The sequence below is a fragment of the Medicago sativa genome, chromosome 1 (genome assembly GCF_051527215.1).
Source record: "Medicago sativa cultivar Bolivia chromosome 1, Bolivia_mono, whole genome shotgun sequence".
Taxonomy (NCBI): domain Eukaryota; kingdom Viridiplantae; phylum Streptophyta; class Magnoliopsida; order Fabales; family Fabaceae; genus Medicago; species Medicago sativa.
In genome coordinates this window covers 22,000,461-22,015,883 of record NC_140749.1, presented here as the reverse complement: position 1 = coordinate 22,015,883, position 15,423 = coordinate 22,000,461, and the positions used below count along the sequence as shown (strand labels likewise).

The 15,423-nt window shown below is 38.9% G+C and overlaps 3 protein-coding genes across 3 annotated transcripts; 1 reads left to right on the top strand and 2 right to left on the bottom strand.

The window, feature by feature from the left end:
• Positions 1–4,645: 4,645 nt before the first annotated feature.
• LOC146953625 (uncharacterized) lies at positions 4,646–7,975 on the bottom strand. The gene has a single exon (XM_085742019.1). It carries the CDS (start codon positions 7,973–7,975, stop codon positions 4,646–4,648), a length of 3,330 nt encoding a protein of 1,109 aa, XP_085598145.1.
• Positions 7,976–8,329: 354 nt separating this feature from the next.
• Positions 8,330–9,806, bottom strand: LOC146953624 (uncharacterized). The gene has a single exon (XM_085748982.1). It carries the CDS (start codon positions 9,804–9,806, stop codon positions 8,391–8,393), a length of 1,416 nt encoding a protein of 471 aa, XP_085605108.1. The 3' UTR covers positions 8,330–8,390.
• A 4,137-nt stretch (positions 9,807–13,943) lies between these two features.
• Positions 13,944–15,006, top strand: LOC146953623 (isoliquiritigenin 2'-O-methyltransferase-like). Its single transcript, XM_085710895.1, has 3 exons — positions 13,944–14,251; positions 14,372–14,436; positions 14,532–15,006. Exons 1-3 carry the CDS (start codon positions 14,059–14,061, stop codon positions 14,829–14,831), a joined length of 558 nt encoding a protein of 185 aa, XP_085567021.1. The 5' UTR covers positions 13,944–14,058; the 3' UTR covers positions 14,832–15,006.
• The last annotated feature ends 417 nt before the right edge of the window (positions 15,007–15,423 follow it).

The following is a 15,423-nucleotide window of genomic DNA, read 5'->3' as shown; positions in this document are numbered from 1 at the left end:
AAACATTGTCGGGGTAAGGCCCTTTTGAATAAACACTGGTAGAAGTCGCCGAGGCACTTTCTCAAATTCATGCTTCGAATAGTCATTGCCCCTTTTTTTTTTTTTGTATATTTCTTTTTCATTTTTTTTTGAAATCCCTAACTTTTGTCTGGACCGCCCTTTCGGGTTTTCAATCCACCGGGAAGCTCATTTTTTGCCTAAGTCGCCCTTTCGGGTTTTTAAACTTTAGCGAGCTCTCTGTTTTTTTTTTTTTTAGCAATGACTATGTCTACTTGTTGCATCTACCTGCTTTCGGACCGAATGCTGACACATGCTTCTATGATACATAATTGTAAAGATGATATGTTTGTCATTTTTGTTCTTCTCGAAGAAAACACCAAAGTTTCAAAAGAATTTTCAAAGTTTTTGCTTCAAGTACTAATATCAAAATGGAAGAAATTTTGCACATACAATAAACAAGAATTCCAAATAAAGAGGCACAGGCTCAAATTGGTTTAATAGAAATGGTAACCGGCCAAAGGCATGTCACCACAGATTGCAGAATTTGGAAAATGGTAATTAATATGGGGAAGGTGCATTGAACATAATAACCGCTATGTTCCTTAAACAACTTTGAATTCCACTGCTTTGATGCTTTGATATCGGAGAACTTCTGACAGCTAAGGTGCCCCAAGTGAGCGATGCTTAATCTGATGCAGTTACTTGTCATAATCCCTTAACTTTTGCATAGATCGCCCTTTCGGGTTTTCGATCCATCAGGGTAAACATTTTTTTTTTTTATGCCTCTAATTTTTGCATGGACCGCCCTTTCGGGTTTTCAATCCATCGAGACGCTCATTTTTGGTTTAGACCGCCCTTTCAGGTTTTCGACCTACCGAGCTGTTCTTTTATACATTTTTTAGACAAAGTATTTCTTGACTGCATCAGAATTCACAGGACGAGGTAACTCCTCTCCATCCATATTTGTAAGTATCAAAGCACCACCAGAGAAAGCTTTCTTAACAACATAGGGACCTTCATAATTAGGTGTCCATTTGCCCCTGGGGTCTGGTTGAAATGACTTGATACTTTTGACCACAAGGTCTCCTTCTTTAAGCTCACGGGGACGTACTCTCTTATCGAATGCTTGCTTCATTCTTGACTGATATAGTTGTCCGTGACACAAAGCTGTCATGCGTTTTTCTTCAATCAAGTTCAACTGATCATACCTATCCTGACACCATTCGGCTTCAGTCAACTCAGCTTCTTTCAAGATTCTTAACGACGGGATCTCAACCTCTACCGGGAGTACAGCCTCCATACCATACACCAAAGAGAAAGGGGTTGCCCCTGTTGAAGTACGTACTGAGGTACGATAGCCATGCAAAGCATAGGGTAACATTTCATGCCAGTCTTTATATGTGACCACCATCTTCTGCACAATTTTCTTGATATTCTTGTTTGCAGCTTCGACTGCACCATTCATCTGTGGTCTATAAGGAGAAGAGTTGTGATGTTCGATCTTGAAATCATCGCACAGTTCTTTCATCATCTTGTTATTCAAATTGGTACCATTATCCGTGATGATTTTGTTAGGAACACCATAGCGGCAGATGATATTGTTCTTGATAAACCGGACCACCACTTGCTTGGTCACATTAGCATAAGATGCCGCCTCGACCCATTTGGTGAAATAATCAATGGCCACTAGTATGAAACGATGTCCATTGGAAGCTTTCGGTTCAATCCGACCAATCATATCGATGCCCCACATAGAGAAAGGCCACGGGGAAGAAATAACATTGAGCATGGACGGCGGTATATGGATCTTATCCGCATAAATCTGACATTTGTGGCACTTCTTGGCATGATGGTAACAGTCAGCATGCATCGTTATCCAATAATAACCTGCTCTCAACGCCTTCTTAGCCATTGCATAACCACTAGAATGAGTCCCGAACGAGCCTTCATGTATTTCTTGCATTAACAAACCTGCTTCACGCCGATCTATACATCTGAGCAAAACGGCGTCGAAGTTCCTTTTGTACAAAATATCGCCATTCAAGAAGAAACTACTAGACAATCTTCTTAGAGTCCTCTTATCTTTGCGAGATGCCCCGGTCGGATACTCTTGTGTTTGAAGGAAAACTTTAATATCATGGAACCACGGCTTGTCGTCAAAGACTGCTTCAGCAGCAAACACATAAGCAGGTCGGTCAAGGAACTTGACGCTGATTAAAGGTACAATTTTGGGGCAATTCACTTGGATCATCGAAGATAAAGTAGCTAGAGCATCTGCCATTTGATTCTCCTCACGAGGAATATGATTCAATTCTACTTTGTTGAAGAAAGTTAACAGACGTCTGGCATAATCTCTGTACGGTATCAACCCAGCATGATGAGTTTCCCACTTTCCTTTAATCTGGTTGACCACAAGGGCTGAATCACCATATATCTTGATTCTTTTAATCCTCAAATCAATAGCTTCCTCAATACCCATGATGCAAGCTTCATATTCTGCAATGTTGTTTGTGCAGTCAAAACGTAGCCTTGCAGTGAAAGGAATGTGATTGCCCTTAGGAGTAACGAGGACTGCCCCAATTCCGCTACCATAGACATTAACAGCTCCATCAAATATCAAACCCCATTCTGATTCAGGATCAGGGCCTTCATCAATCAATGGTTCCTCACAATCTTTCATCTTTAAATACATGATCTCTTCATCCGGGAAGTCAAATTTGATAGGCTGATAATCTTCGATTGGTTGCTGAGCCAAATGATCTGCCAGGATACTGCCTTTGATAGCTTTCTGAGTGCGGTACACGATATCGTACTCGGACAACAACATCTGCCAACGAGAAATTCTTCCTGTTAAAACAGGCTTCTCAAATAGATACTTGATTTGATCCATTCTAGATATCAACCAAGTAGTGTGATTAATCATATAGTGGCGGAGACGCTTGGCAGCCCAGACTAAAGCACAACAAGTTTTCTCGAGTGCGGAGTATCGAGATTCGCAATCAGTAAACTTCTTGCTCAGGTAGTAAATGGCGTGTTCTTTCTTTCCAGTCTCATCTTGTTGACCAAGTACACAGCCCATAGAGTCTTCTAACACCGTCAAATACATGATCAAGGGTCTTCCTTCAACTGGAGGGATGAGAATTGGAGGTTCTAACAAATACTCCTTGATACTATCGAAGGCATTTTGACAATCTTCAGTCCACTCGATTCCTTGATCCTTGCGAAGCAATTTGAATATTGGCCCACATGTAGCAGTCATGTGAGAGATGAATCTGGATATGTAGTTCAATCGACCAAGGAATCCTCTGACTTGTTTCTCGGTCTTTGGAGCAGGCATTTCTCTGATGGCTTTGACTTTGTCGGGATCTACTTCGATACCTTTCTGACTGACAATAAAACCCAGAAGCTTCCCAGATCTGACACCGAAAGTACATTTATTAGGATTCAGTCGGAGTTTGTACTTTCTCAAACGCTGAAACATCTTCGACAAATACTCAACATGCTCTTCTTCAGTCCCCGACTTGACAATCATATCATCTACATAGACTTCAATCTCTTTGTGTATCATATCGTGGAAGATCTTGGTCATACCTCTCTGGTAGGTGGCACCAGCATTGATCAAACCAAACGGCATCACTATGTAGCAGAAGGCGCCCCAAGGCGTGATGAAAGACGTCTTTTCTCTATCCTCGGGAGCCATCTTGATCTGGTTATATCCGGAGAAACCATCCATGAAGGAGAACACTTTGCACTTAGCGGTATTATCAACCAATACATCAATGTGAGGTAAAGGGAAATTATCCTTCGGGCTGGCTTTGTTCAAATCTCGGTAGTCGACACACATTCTGACCTTGCCATCTTTCTTCGGAACAGGTACTATGTTGGCTAACCATTGAGGATATTCAGAGGTGATTAGAAAACCAGCGTCAATCTGCTTTCGTACTTCTTCTTTGATCTTGAGGGCCATATCAGGATGAGATCTTCTCAATTTCTGTTTAACCGGAGGGCATTCGGGCTTCAGAGGCAGTCGATGTTCTACTACTTCAGTATCTAACCCTGGCATATCCTTGTATGACCATGCAAATATGTCGGCATACTCCCTGAGAAGCTCAATTACTCTTTCTTTAACTGTCGCATCCAACAATGCCCCGATCTTGATCTCTTTCATGTCTTCCTCAGTACCCAGGTTGACAATCTCGATTTCTTCCTGATGAGGCTGAATAGCCTTTCTTTCTTGTTCTAACATCCATTTGATCTTATCAGGAATCTCTTCATCCTCTTCTGCCATAGCCTCGTAAACAGGGACTTCAAAGTTGGGAGGGAGCATAGGGTTGCCATGTTCAACGGGCTCATTTATGTTTAGTCTGCACATGATTTATGATTGATTTTAATGAGTAAATGCAGACTTTTGAATTTGATTTTTAAAAGGAAGAAAACAAAATAATAAAAAAACAAGATTTTTTTTTTTTGTTTTATGTGTTACCATTTTTCCAGAAAATGCGAAATAAAATAAAGTAACGGTCGTGATAGAAACGACGGTTTTTATTTATAACAAAAGTATTTGAAGCAAAGCCCTACATGATTTCACTTTCGTCTGAGGCAGGACGAAAGGAATTTTAAGAAAAACAAAAACAAGACAAACACATTACTTAGAATAAGGCATCACAGAAGGGGCGTCCACTGCGATCCAGTTGCAACAAGTTCCTACGGGCGTCACAAAGACAGGTGTTGCTTCTTCGGACTGATCCTCGAGCAGTGCATTAATCTCTGATGGAGCATGAATGAATCCTGCACTATGAAAAGTACTTCCAGTAGGGTTGAATACCCCAGGCTTACTGTTGGGAAAACCTATCCCTTCTTTGCGTTTGTTCTCAGTCAGCTCCACTAACTGACCCCAACCTTCAGTCTTACCTTCTTGTATTACTCTCTTGGCATCCTTCAGAGAAGCCATACAAGTCTCCACCTTCTCCACATTCTCTTCGGAAGAGAGTCCTTGAAATGATGATCCATCTGTACTGTTACCACCAATAAAGGAGAAGAATGACAAATGGCTAACCAACAATGCTACCTCACCGTTCACGGTTATGAGTTTCCCTTGACTGACAAACTTCAGCTTCTGATGAAGTGTGGACGTTACTGCCCCAGCGTTATGGATCCAAGGCCTGCCGAGTAGGCAACTGAAAGAGGCCTGTATTTCCATAATTTGGAATTTAATCTTGAATTCATGTGGGCCCACCGAGATAGGCAATTCTATTTCCCCATATACAGACCTTCTAGTCCCATCAAATGCCCTCACCGTCACTGTACTGGGTTTCAAGAGAGCCTTCGAACATGACAGCTGATCCAGGGTAGATTTTGGCATTACATTAAGAGCAGACCCAGTGTCTATTAGAACATTTGATAGAGAGTCCGATTTGCAAAGGACAGAGATAAGTAACGCCAAGTTGTGGTTTCTTCCCTCCGGTGGGAGGTCTTCATCGCTGAAACTTAAGTTGTTGCAGGCGGTCACATTTCCTACAATACTTCCAAACTGACTTAACGTTACGTCATCATCCACATAAGCCTGGTCCAAGACTTTCATTAGAGTCTCTCTGTGGGCGTCAGAGCTTGATAACAGAGACATGATGGAGATTTTTGCCGGAGTTTGCAACAGTTGATCCACAATCTTGTACTCGCTTCTCTTGATCATTTTCAAGATTTCATCATTATCCTCATAGGTGGTTCCACTAGACTGTCCCATGGTTTTGCCTTTACCCACATTCTGCTCCTTCATTGGTTCTTCTACCGGAGCACCAGCTTCCTTCTGAAACACAGAAGGGATAATACGTCCACTTCTAAGAATTTGACTACTTTCGGCGATATTATCCACAGGGATTGGCAGATCCAGTGGTATCTTCTTTCCATCTTCAATGATTGCATACTCATAGTTGTATGGGATGGTCCTTTGAGAAGTGTACGGTATTTGTTCTGGAGAGCAAATTACCAGAGGAGTGCTGGTTGGCTTTGCCTGGCTGAGCATTATCACTAGTGGTTCCCGGGTTCTGAATACGGGTGTGATGACACAAACATCTTTATCCTTGTTTTTCCTGGTGACAATTAGCTCTTTTCTGTCTAGCAAACCCTGCACGTCATTCTGGACTTGTATGCAGCCACGAGGATTTACAGAACATATGTCACATGCTTCATGATCATGGTTGAAAAGAATCATCTCACACATCTTTATGTGTATCGGGACCAATGGAGTCTTGATATCACGAGAATTGAGGACTGGGCTGTCTTTTTGATATATTTGGATCATGTTAATAGCAGGCCCATGCGGTGGTAAAGGGTTGTTTTGGGCAATAGGGTCAGGGTTTGTGAAAGATAAATCCTTGTTGTGGATTAGTTTCTGAACTGCATCCTTGAGAGCGTAACATTGCTCCACATCGTGGCCTTGTGCTCCTTGATGGAAATCACATGTGAGCTCAGGGCGGTACCAACGAGGTAAGGGATTTGGTACCTGGGGGCGAGGCTTAGTTTGTACAAGGTTTCTCGCAAGCAAAGAGGGCAGCAAGACTTTGTACAACATAGGTATGGGAGGAAAATTGTTTCTAGGAGGGCGAGGTTGTTGTGGAGCTTGGAAATGATGTTGTTGTTGAGGATTATGTGGTGGAGGGTAATATGGGTGTTGGTAGAGTGGTTGAGGATTTTGCGGTTGATTATTTGGTTGGTATAGTGGTGGATAATATGGTCGAGGTCCTTGAGGCCTTTGTGGTTGGTGATTTGGTTGTTGATTTGTATTTGTGGAAAATGGTCGGGCTCTTTCGTTAGCCAACATACCGACTTCCTGTTCTTTCTTCCTTGGAAAGTTGCTTCCATATTTCTTTGTACCGCTAGTAGACGCACCGTCTTTCACTATTCGTCCTTCTCGGACACCTTCTTCAACAGTTATACCTACGCGGACCACATCCGCGAAGCTCCTGGATGCACACCCTACCAACTTTTCGTAGTAGAAAGGATTTAGGGTTCTCAAGAACAACTTGGTCATCTCACTTTCTTCCAACCGTGGGCTAACTTGGGCTGCAATGTTCCTCCATCGATGAGCATACCCCTTAAATGTCTCTCTATCCCCTTGAGTTTCAGCCTGGAGGTCGCCTCGATCGGGCGCCATGTCTACATTATAGTCATATTGTTGCACAAAGGCATCACACAAGTCCTGGAATTTTTGGATGCTTGCCTTATCCAGATTCGTGTACCATTTCGAAGCCGGGTAAGCCAAACTTTCTTGGAAAACGTAAATGAGGACCTTATCGTCTTTAGCAAACTCAGACATCTTCCTTACGTACATCGTCAGGTGATCATTAGGGCAGGAGTCTCCTTTATACTTTTCAAAGTCAGGTACCTTGAATTTGTGGGGTATCCGGACATCCGGTACCAAACAGAGGTCATAAGCAGATTTCCCGTAAGCTTCTTTTCCCTTTAGAGCTCTCATTTCCCGATGCATTTCTTCATATTTTTCTTGTAGATCGTCGACTCTGTCAGGCGCCCCCACACTCCCAGAATGGAAGATGGGCTCTTCTTCTTGTGGTGTAACATGAACAGCAGGTGCTGCGTAGGTCGCAACAGCTGGAGGAAACATCGGGACTTGCTGAGGAACATGAATTGTATGTTGCAAAGGATGCATTTGTGCTTCACAGGCGATGGGGCGGAGTATCTCGCCCGCCGTCATGGGCTGAAACCATGGTGTGGAATGTTGTGGAGCAGAATATGTTGGAGTGTCAGCACAGAAAGTCCATTCAGGAGTAGCAGATGAAGTAGCTTCGGTTCGAACTCGGATAGGATGAGGGGGTGGCGGAGTATGCGCAACTGCCAACACCTTTACCAGAACAGTTAATTCTTCCATCTTTGTTTTCATGTCTGCCAATTCATCCAATTTGGCGTTTAGGGCTGCCACCTCATCACGAAGTGTCGCATTATCTTGCTCGATGCGTTCCATTTTTCTCTTAAAGTTTGCCCGAGTGCCGTATACAATAGTTGACCGGTAGCGAGTGCGTCGGGCCACAGTTGAGACGACTTAAATTCTGATGAAGAAGAAAATTTAGTGAGACTTGAGTTCGGAAATTATGAAATGCAGGATGATGCATGATATGTTTATGCAAAAATGGATATGATTTTTCACTTATCGAAGGACTTATAAAAGTAAAATTGTAAACAAAGCAAACCAACCATTGATAATAAATAAAGCGTTTACAAGATAATTCCCTTTCTAACAACTAAGCCAAGGGATAGACTTACAGACATAACACATTACAAGATAATTCCCTGGCTAACAACTAAGCCGAGGGATGGATTTATAAAAGTGAAATGTAAGACATAAGGCAGCAACCAACTCGGGAGGAAGTTTCGATCCTCTATGGAGACGGATACGAACATGTGTTGGCAAAGAAAGCACTCCGCTTCTTCTTCTGTCCTGGAATCTGGCCAATTATGGCCTCCTTCTCTTCGTTCAATCTAACAATTTCCTTCTTCAACTCGCTGATATCCCGATCCTTCCGTTCAAGTAGGCCCATTACACATTCGTTCTCGCGTACTGCTTCTTTATACTCTTCTGTCATTCTTGTATTCTCTTCCATCAACTCAGCTATCTTTTTCTGATATTCCTTCTCAGTCTCAAAGGTCATAGGCATGGGTGGTGCTGGAGTAATTGTAGACAAGAACCTGGTGAGCTTATATGGCATTCCAAAGTCAATGGATCGATCAATAACCCACTGCGTATAGTCTGCATGGACGGCCCCCGTCCGCTTTCCTAACTGGCTTTTATCTCTCCTCCGGATGGCGTGCCAAGCTCGTGCAATTTGACGCCTCATTCCCGCAGTGTCACTCTCATTGTGGTAGTATATGTTATCTAGATGAACGCTGAGAGGCTTTCCTTCCATTGGGAGCCTAAACTGGCGTCTAGCAAGAACCGGATTATAACTGATTCCTCCATACATGCCGATGAGCGGTACATTGTTGAATATCCCGCAACTATCAATGATGGTTCCCTTGTCGTAAGCTGGTTCATACCACACCACCTCATTCGGAGTAAGGGCCATGAGTCTATCTGACCAACGGAGACCATCTGGATTGGTGGTGAAACGAGGAGTTCTGGGTAAGTGAGAGGTAATCCATCTATAGAGCAACGGTGCGCAACACTTGATAAGTCCACGACCCGCCAGGGTACGCTCATGGATGGAGTGATAGGTATCGGCTAACAAAGTGGGAGCAGGGTTTTTTGAAAGGAATATTCGGATGGCATGGATGTCGACAAAGTTGTCAAGGTTGGGAAAGAGCACTAGGCCATAAATGAGTAAGGCAAGGATGGCATCAAAGGCGTCAGCACTGGACATTCTGTAGAAATAGTCGGCTTTTTCGTACAGGAACTTAGTAGGGAAACCTAAGAGTTTGCTATTAGTGGTAATGTGGTCTCTTACTTCGGTAGTTGGTAAATGGAGAGCTTCGGCGATGGTTGAGAACTTAGGAGGATTTTCAAGACCGCTGAAAGGTACTTGATTAAGCACTGGTCGATCAATCCAAAAAGCATATTCTTCCAAAGTGGGAACCAATTGAAACTCTGGGAAACCGAAGCAATGATACTCTGGGTCATAGAACTGAACAAAAGTCCCAAGGAGTCCTTCGTCGACCTTCATCCGGACAATACCAAGCAGATTCCCATGGTCCTGATGGAAGCGGTCTGAGCATTTCACCTTATTCCTTAGATCCCTTAACCTTACAAGATCCAGATTCCTGAAGCTATACTGCTTAAGCTTCCTTGTCTTAAAAGCCATATCTACGATGTTTACAATAAAACCAATATAAATCCTTCAATATTTTAATGAATGGTAAAAGTTTTCATGAATGAATGCATGGATGTATGATCATGCAAGGAAATATGAGAATGTTTAAGATATACAATGTTGGAGCTTTAGGGATAACAACGCCACTTGGTAAGGGCTAAAGTTTTTATTTGCACATGTAACAAAGGTTCTACCAAGGTCCCCAAAGTTTTCAACCACGTCCGAACATTTGTTAGGTGACGAGAGTACTCTCGTTCCAACAATATTCATCGGTTAGTCTCGTTTGGGTGTAGTATCGCGTGACGACCAATACGAGAGTACTCTCGACTAGCCACCGCACTACGTCCTAGAAAGCCAAGATGGGTTAAAGGTGACTAATGGTTCTCAACTTCGACGGTCACTTGAAAGTAACATGCCGTACGCGAGTACTCACGTCGACAAACGTATACCTCCAAGATCCCTCCATTGAGTGGATTATCACATGTACCAATACCGAAGAGTACTCTTGGCAAGGATACTATGATTATACCCGGTCCTATCTTAATTTCCCTCAAGTCCGGGTGTAGGACTTATCTCACTACTCACGTTTAAAAAGGAGATAGAAGAAAGAGAACGAATATACACGTAATTTCCATCTTATATTTAAAACATTTTTTTTAGCAAGTTTATAGCACAAATTTTAAATAACACCAAGTTAGGCTCAACCCTCTTACTTTTTGTCCCCAGTGAAGTCGCCATTTCTGTCGCGTCATTTTTCGGACGGTCAAAGACCCGTTTTTGATTTCACGACTGAACATTTAATTCTTTTCAAAAGAAAGTGGAAAAAGGTTCAAATACCACGTTTTTAGGGATTAAGGGTTCGGGGGTTGGTTATATTTAGGGAAGGTGTTAAGCACCCTAAATATTCGTAGTATTCTACGAGAACCTCTTGATTTTATTTAACTTTTGTGCTATAAACTTGCTTGCTTTAAAAAATGGAATTAGCGATGATAAAAGAAAATTAGAGACCTAAATTATCTACGTTTTATTGATTTGGAAGGACGAGTGTCCTCTGCCTACGTACCCGTGAAGGATCAAAACCTCGTAGTTCGGGGTAGAAATTGACGTTTGATTTGTTTTGTGTTTTTTATAGTTTTTGAAAAAGGTTTTAAAATGAAAAGCCAAATGGCAAATGAGAATTTGTTTGTGTTTTTTAATTGAAAGAAAAATAGACTCGAAATAGAATTAGAATTGATTGATGATTTGATTAAGAAATTAATAAAATGAACGATCACTTGATTTAAGATCAAGGCTTGTTTATGAAAATATTTTTGTGATTTTGACATGTTTGCATGTTTTTGTTGTTTTTGAACATTAATTGAAAATTAGACTTAACGGAGCAATAAAAATAAAAGCGGGTGGACTTGTAGTGACATTGGATCACTACATAGTCCCTAACCTAATCTTTTTGCATTTTTTTAATATGTAAAGCTGTAAAGAAATAAAAGACCCACACACACACGCTATTTTTCGTTTATGTTTACATTGGCCCTAATTACATGTTAAATTTTGCAATAAAATAAATAACAATAATTTAAATGCATGCGATAAAAAATAAAAATAAATAAGATGAGATGAGATACGAACAAGAAATAAAATAGAAATGCATGAGAACGGAAATAAAAATGCTAGAGAAATTAAAATGCGTGAAAGAAAATAGATTTAGGACCAGAGCACTCTGGATTAATTTAATTAACAAGGACCAGATTGTTCTGGAGAATGAAATAATATTAATAGTTAAATTAGGACCAGAGCACTCTGGATTGAGGTGTGTATTTAATGACAAAATTTAAATATGCATGTGATAATAGTAGACAATAGAATGTAATGCAAAAAATAAAACAAAAATGCATGAGAAGAATATAAAAGAGATTAAACGAATTAAAAATGCATTAGAAGAAAATAAAGAGATTAGACGAATTAAAAATGCATGAGAAGAAAATAGAAGAGTTTAAACGAATTAAAAATACATTAGAAGAAAATAAAAGAGTTTAAACAAATTAAAAAAATGCATGAGAAGAAAAAATAAGACGATAAACGAGATTGAAATGCACGAATAAAATAAAATGCGATGCAGGGAGGGGGTACAGACAGTATTATGGGGGGTGCAGGAATTAAAAGATGGGAATTGGGCCTTAGGAAGCTGTTGGGCGCGCTATTGGGCTTAAAATAGACCGGTTCGGTTCAAGTGAACCGAACCGGTTCAGTGAATATATAAAGGATTGAGTCCGGTTTTTTTTCATTTTTTCTCTTTCTCTTCTCTTTCTTCTTTTTTTTTAGAGAGAGAGGCTCTGCCTTCTCTCTAGAGTTCCGACGGGAACTCCGGTGGTTTCACCACCGCCACCTCAGTCCGATGCGGCGGGCCGACCACTTATGGTGGCGGCGCCGCCGCGAAACCCCTTTTTTTTTTTATTTTTTTTTTTGGTTCTTTCTACTCATTTTCTTCTCCTCTTTTCAAATTTCCACTCAAAATCTCCAAACAAAACTCACAAAGCCCTAGATCTAAGTTTAGAAATTTTACCCCTTTTTGTTTGTTCTGGTACGTTTGTGTATGTTTGAGTTGATTTGGATTCGAATTTGAGCTGTTTGCTGTGATGGTGAATCGGTTTTGAGACGTTGTTGTGATGGTGTGTGCGTGTGTTGTGATGGTGTGTGCGTGTGTTGTGATGGTGTGTGTGTGTGTTGGATTTGAGTGGATTGATGTTTGTTGCGTTTCTGGCTTGTATCAAACGACGGTGATGAAGCTTTGGTGTGGGTTTGTGATATCGTATTGGATTGACAGTTTGTGTTGAGGATTGTGATAGGTTTTGAGATATGTTATGATTGTGGATTTTTTTTGCTTCTGTTGATTCTGCGCTAGACCGAAAATTCCTTTTTTTTTTGCTGGAAAATTTTTCTCTCCTCTTGCTGGTTGTATGCACTGGTATTTATAGCACTGGATTGAGACAAAGTGTTGGTGAAGGGAGCAACAAAAATTACCTTGGCTTGGTTTAGAGGGGACAATGACAGACTGTGTGAGCCCTTGGATATTTTTCGGACAAAAAAATAAATAATAATAATGCTATTAATAATAATAATAATAATAATAATAATAATAATAATAATAATAATAATAATAATAATAATAATAATAATAATAATAATAATAATAATAATAATAATACATAAAAAACTAAAAGTAAAAAATTTAAAAGTAATTAGCTTATAAAAATAAAAATTAAAAATGAATTTAAAATTAACTAAAAGGAAATTTAAAAAGAAATAAGGACTAAAAGTAATGATAAATAAAAAATGAGAGAAGAGGGCCCGACTCGGAACCAAATATGAGGTATTTTAAAATACCTCTCTGTCGAATTTTTCGCTGAAAAGTCAAAGACTGATCAGGGTTCGAGGACACGTGTCGGTGTATCTTGGGTCAAAAATTGGAGTATGACAGGACTCAAAACATATTTAACCCAAATAAAATTACCTCTTCTAATAACTTTTGAATTAAAAAAATTAAAAAAAAACTTTTGCATTAAAAATAAAAATATTTAAACTTTTAAAACATTTTTTTTGAGGGGTAAACTTTTAAAACATTGAATGTATAATTTTAATAAAATATTTTTATCTTTAGGTTTTTAATTTATGCCATGAGGGCACAAATTAGTATTTATCATATAAAAAAATATGGTTTTAAGATAGATGATGGAAAAATCCATTAATATTTTTCGTCAAAGATGACGAACGACTCTATTGAAATTCAACAAATCCGGCCAACAATATGGAGTCCAAATTTAAGTGATGGTCCAAATATTACGGGACCATAACCATCACACACAAATATTTATTTTATATTTTGCTGTTGAAAATCACATACATATATAATAGAGACTAGCACTTAATCATAGAACATGACTAAATGTAACCAAAAAAAAATAAAAAATCATAGAACACAAATTTTTTTTTATAGAGTTGTGTTTATAATTTATATGAACACGGCAAACACAAAACAAAGTTATCTTAAACTGACCATTCATGGGTAAAATGGGAATATAAAAATGATTGGGGGATAGAGATGTAGTTAGTAAATTAAAGTAAAAGTATTGTCAACAAAATAATATTGGATCCTGATGTCAAAAATCTTTTTCAAAGTATCAATGGGACATCATTTTATCAATACACGAAGACAAATAAAGAATTGAATGATATTTTCAACAAAGCAATGGGCCAATCTGGACCATTAGAAATTAAAAGGATCCTCAAATTATATAAAGGTTTTGAAGGAGTCTCAACATTGGTTGATGTTGGAGGTGGAGTAGGAGAAACCCTAAAACTCATTCTCTCTCAATATCCTTCAATTAAGGGAGTTAATTTTGACTTGCCACAAGCTGTTCAAGATGCACCTACTTATCCAGGTAAAATATATCAATCAATCTATTTTAGTACATTCAGCAATATTTTAAAATATGAAATTTTTAAGGCCTTTTATTTCAAGCCAAAAATAATAAGTCCCATAAACTTTGTTTTGCTTATAGGGCTAGAGCATGTTGGAGGAGATATGTTTGAAAGTGTTCCAAGTGGTGATGCCATTTTACTAAAGGTTGGTCTAAATGATAAATAAAATTTAAAATTTAAACAATTTGGTATTACATAAAAAAAAAATAAAAATCAATAATTTTTTCTCTTAAATTGCAGCTTGTATGCCATAACTGGCTAGATGAAGAATGTGTGAAGTTTTTAAAAAATTGTTACAAAGCTTTACCAAAACATGGAAAGGTGATTGTTTTGGATTATATAATTCCAGAGGTGCCAAACCCTAGCAGTATGTCTAAGCATGCTTGTGCTATTGATAATCTCATGTTTTTAGTAACAACTGGAAAGGAAAGAACTGAAGAAGAATTTGAGAGCTTATGTAAGAGAGCTGGATTTTCCAAATTTCATATGGCTTGCAGTGATGTCTCAGCCATGTCTGGAGTGATCGAGTTTTATAAATAATAAAAGTTACTTACTAGCTAGTAACTTTGTCAGCAGTTAATTTTATAAAGTTTGAGACTAAAACAATAATTTCAAAGCAAAGAATAAGGACAACTGTGTCCAAACTTTGAAAGGTGTAACTTTCTAGTTTCTCATGTTTGTCGTAATAATTTATATATCAAGACTATTTATTCATGAGTTGTATCATCACATAAAATACTTTATATCTTCTTTTTTTTAGTTCTCTTTTTTAGATTATTTCCCCATATCAAATAATCATTAAAATTTTTAATTCTTGATGAAATTATTTGTCTTTTTTATATACTACCTCCGTCCCTAATTATAAGACCCTTTTGAGAAAAATTGTGTCCCTTTTTATAAGACCCCTTTGCTATTTTCAACTACATTAATTATTTCTTTACATACATGCCTTTATTTATTATACATCTTTTTCTTCCATCAGCAATAGATAACATATTGAAAACATAAACCAACTCTCTCTCTTCAAGGATAAAATTGTAAAAACTGTTGGAACAAAATGTGTTTAACAATGAACCTTAAAGAGTTTTGATGATACCAAGGTATTAAAAATTGTAAATTGGACTAGCTAATA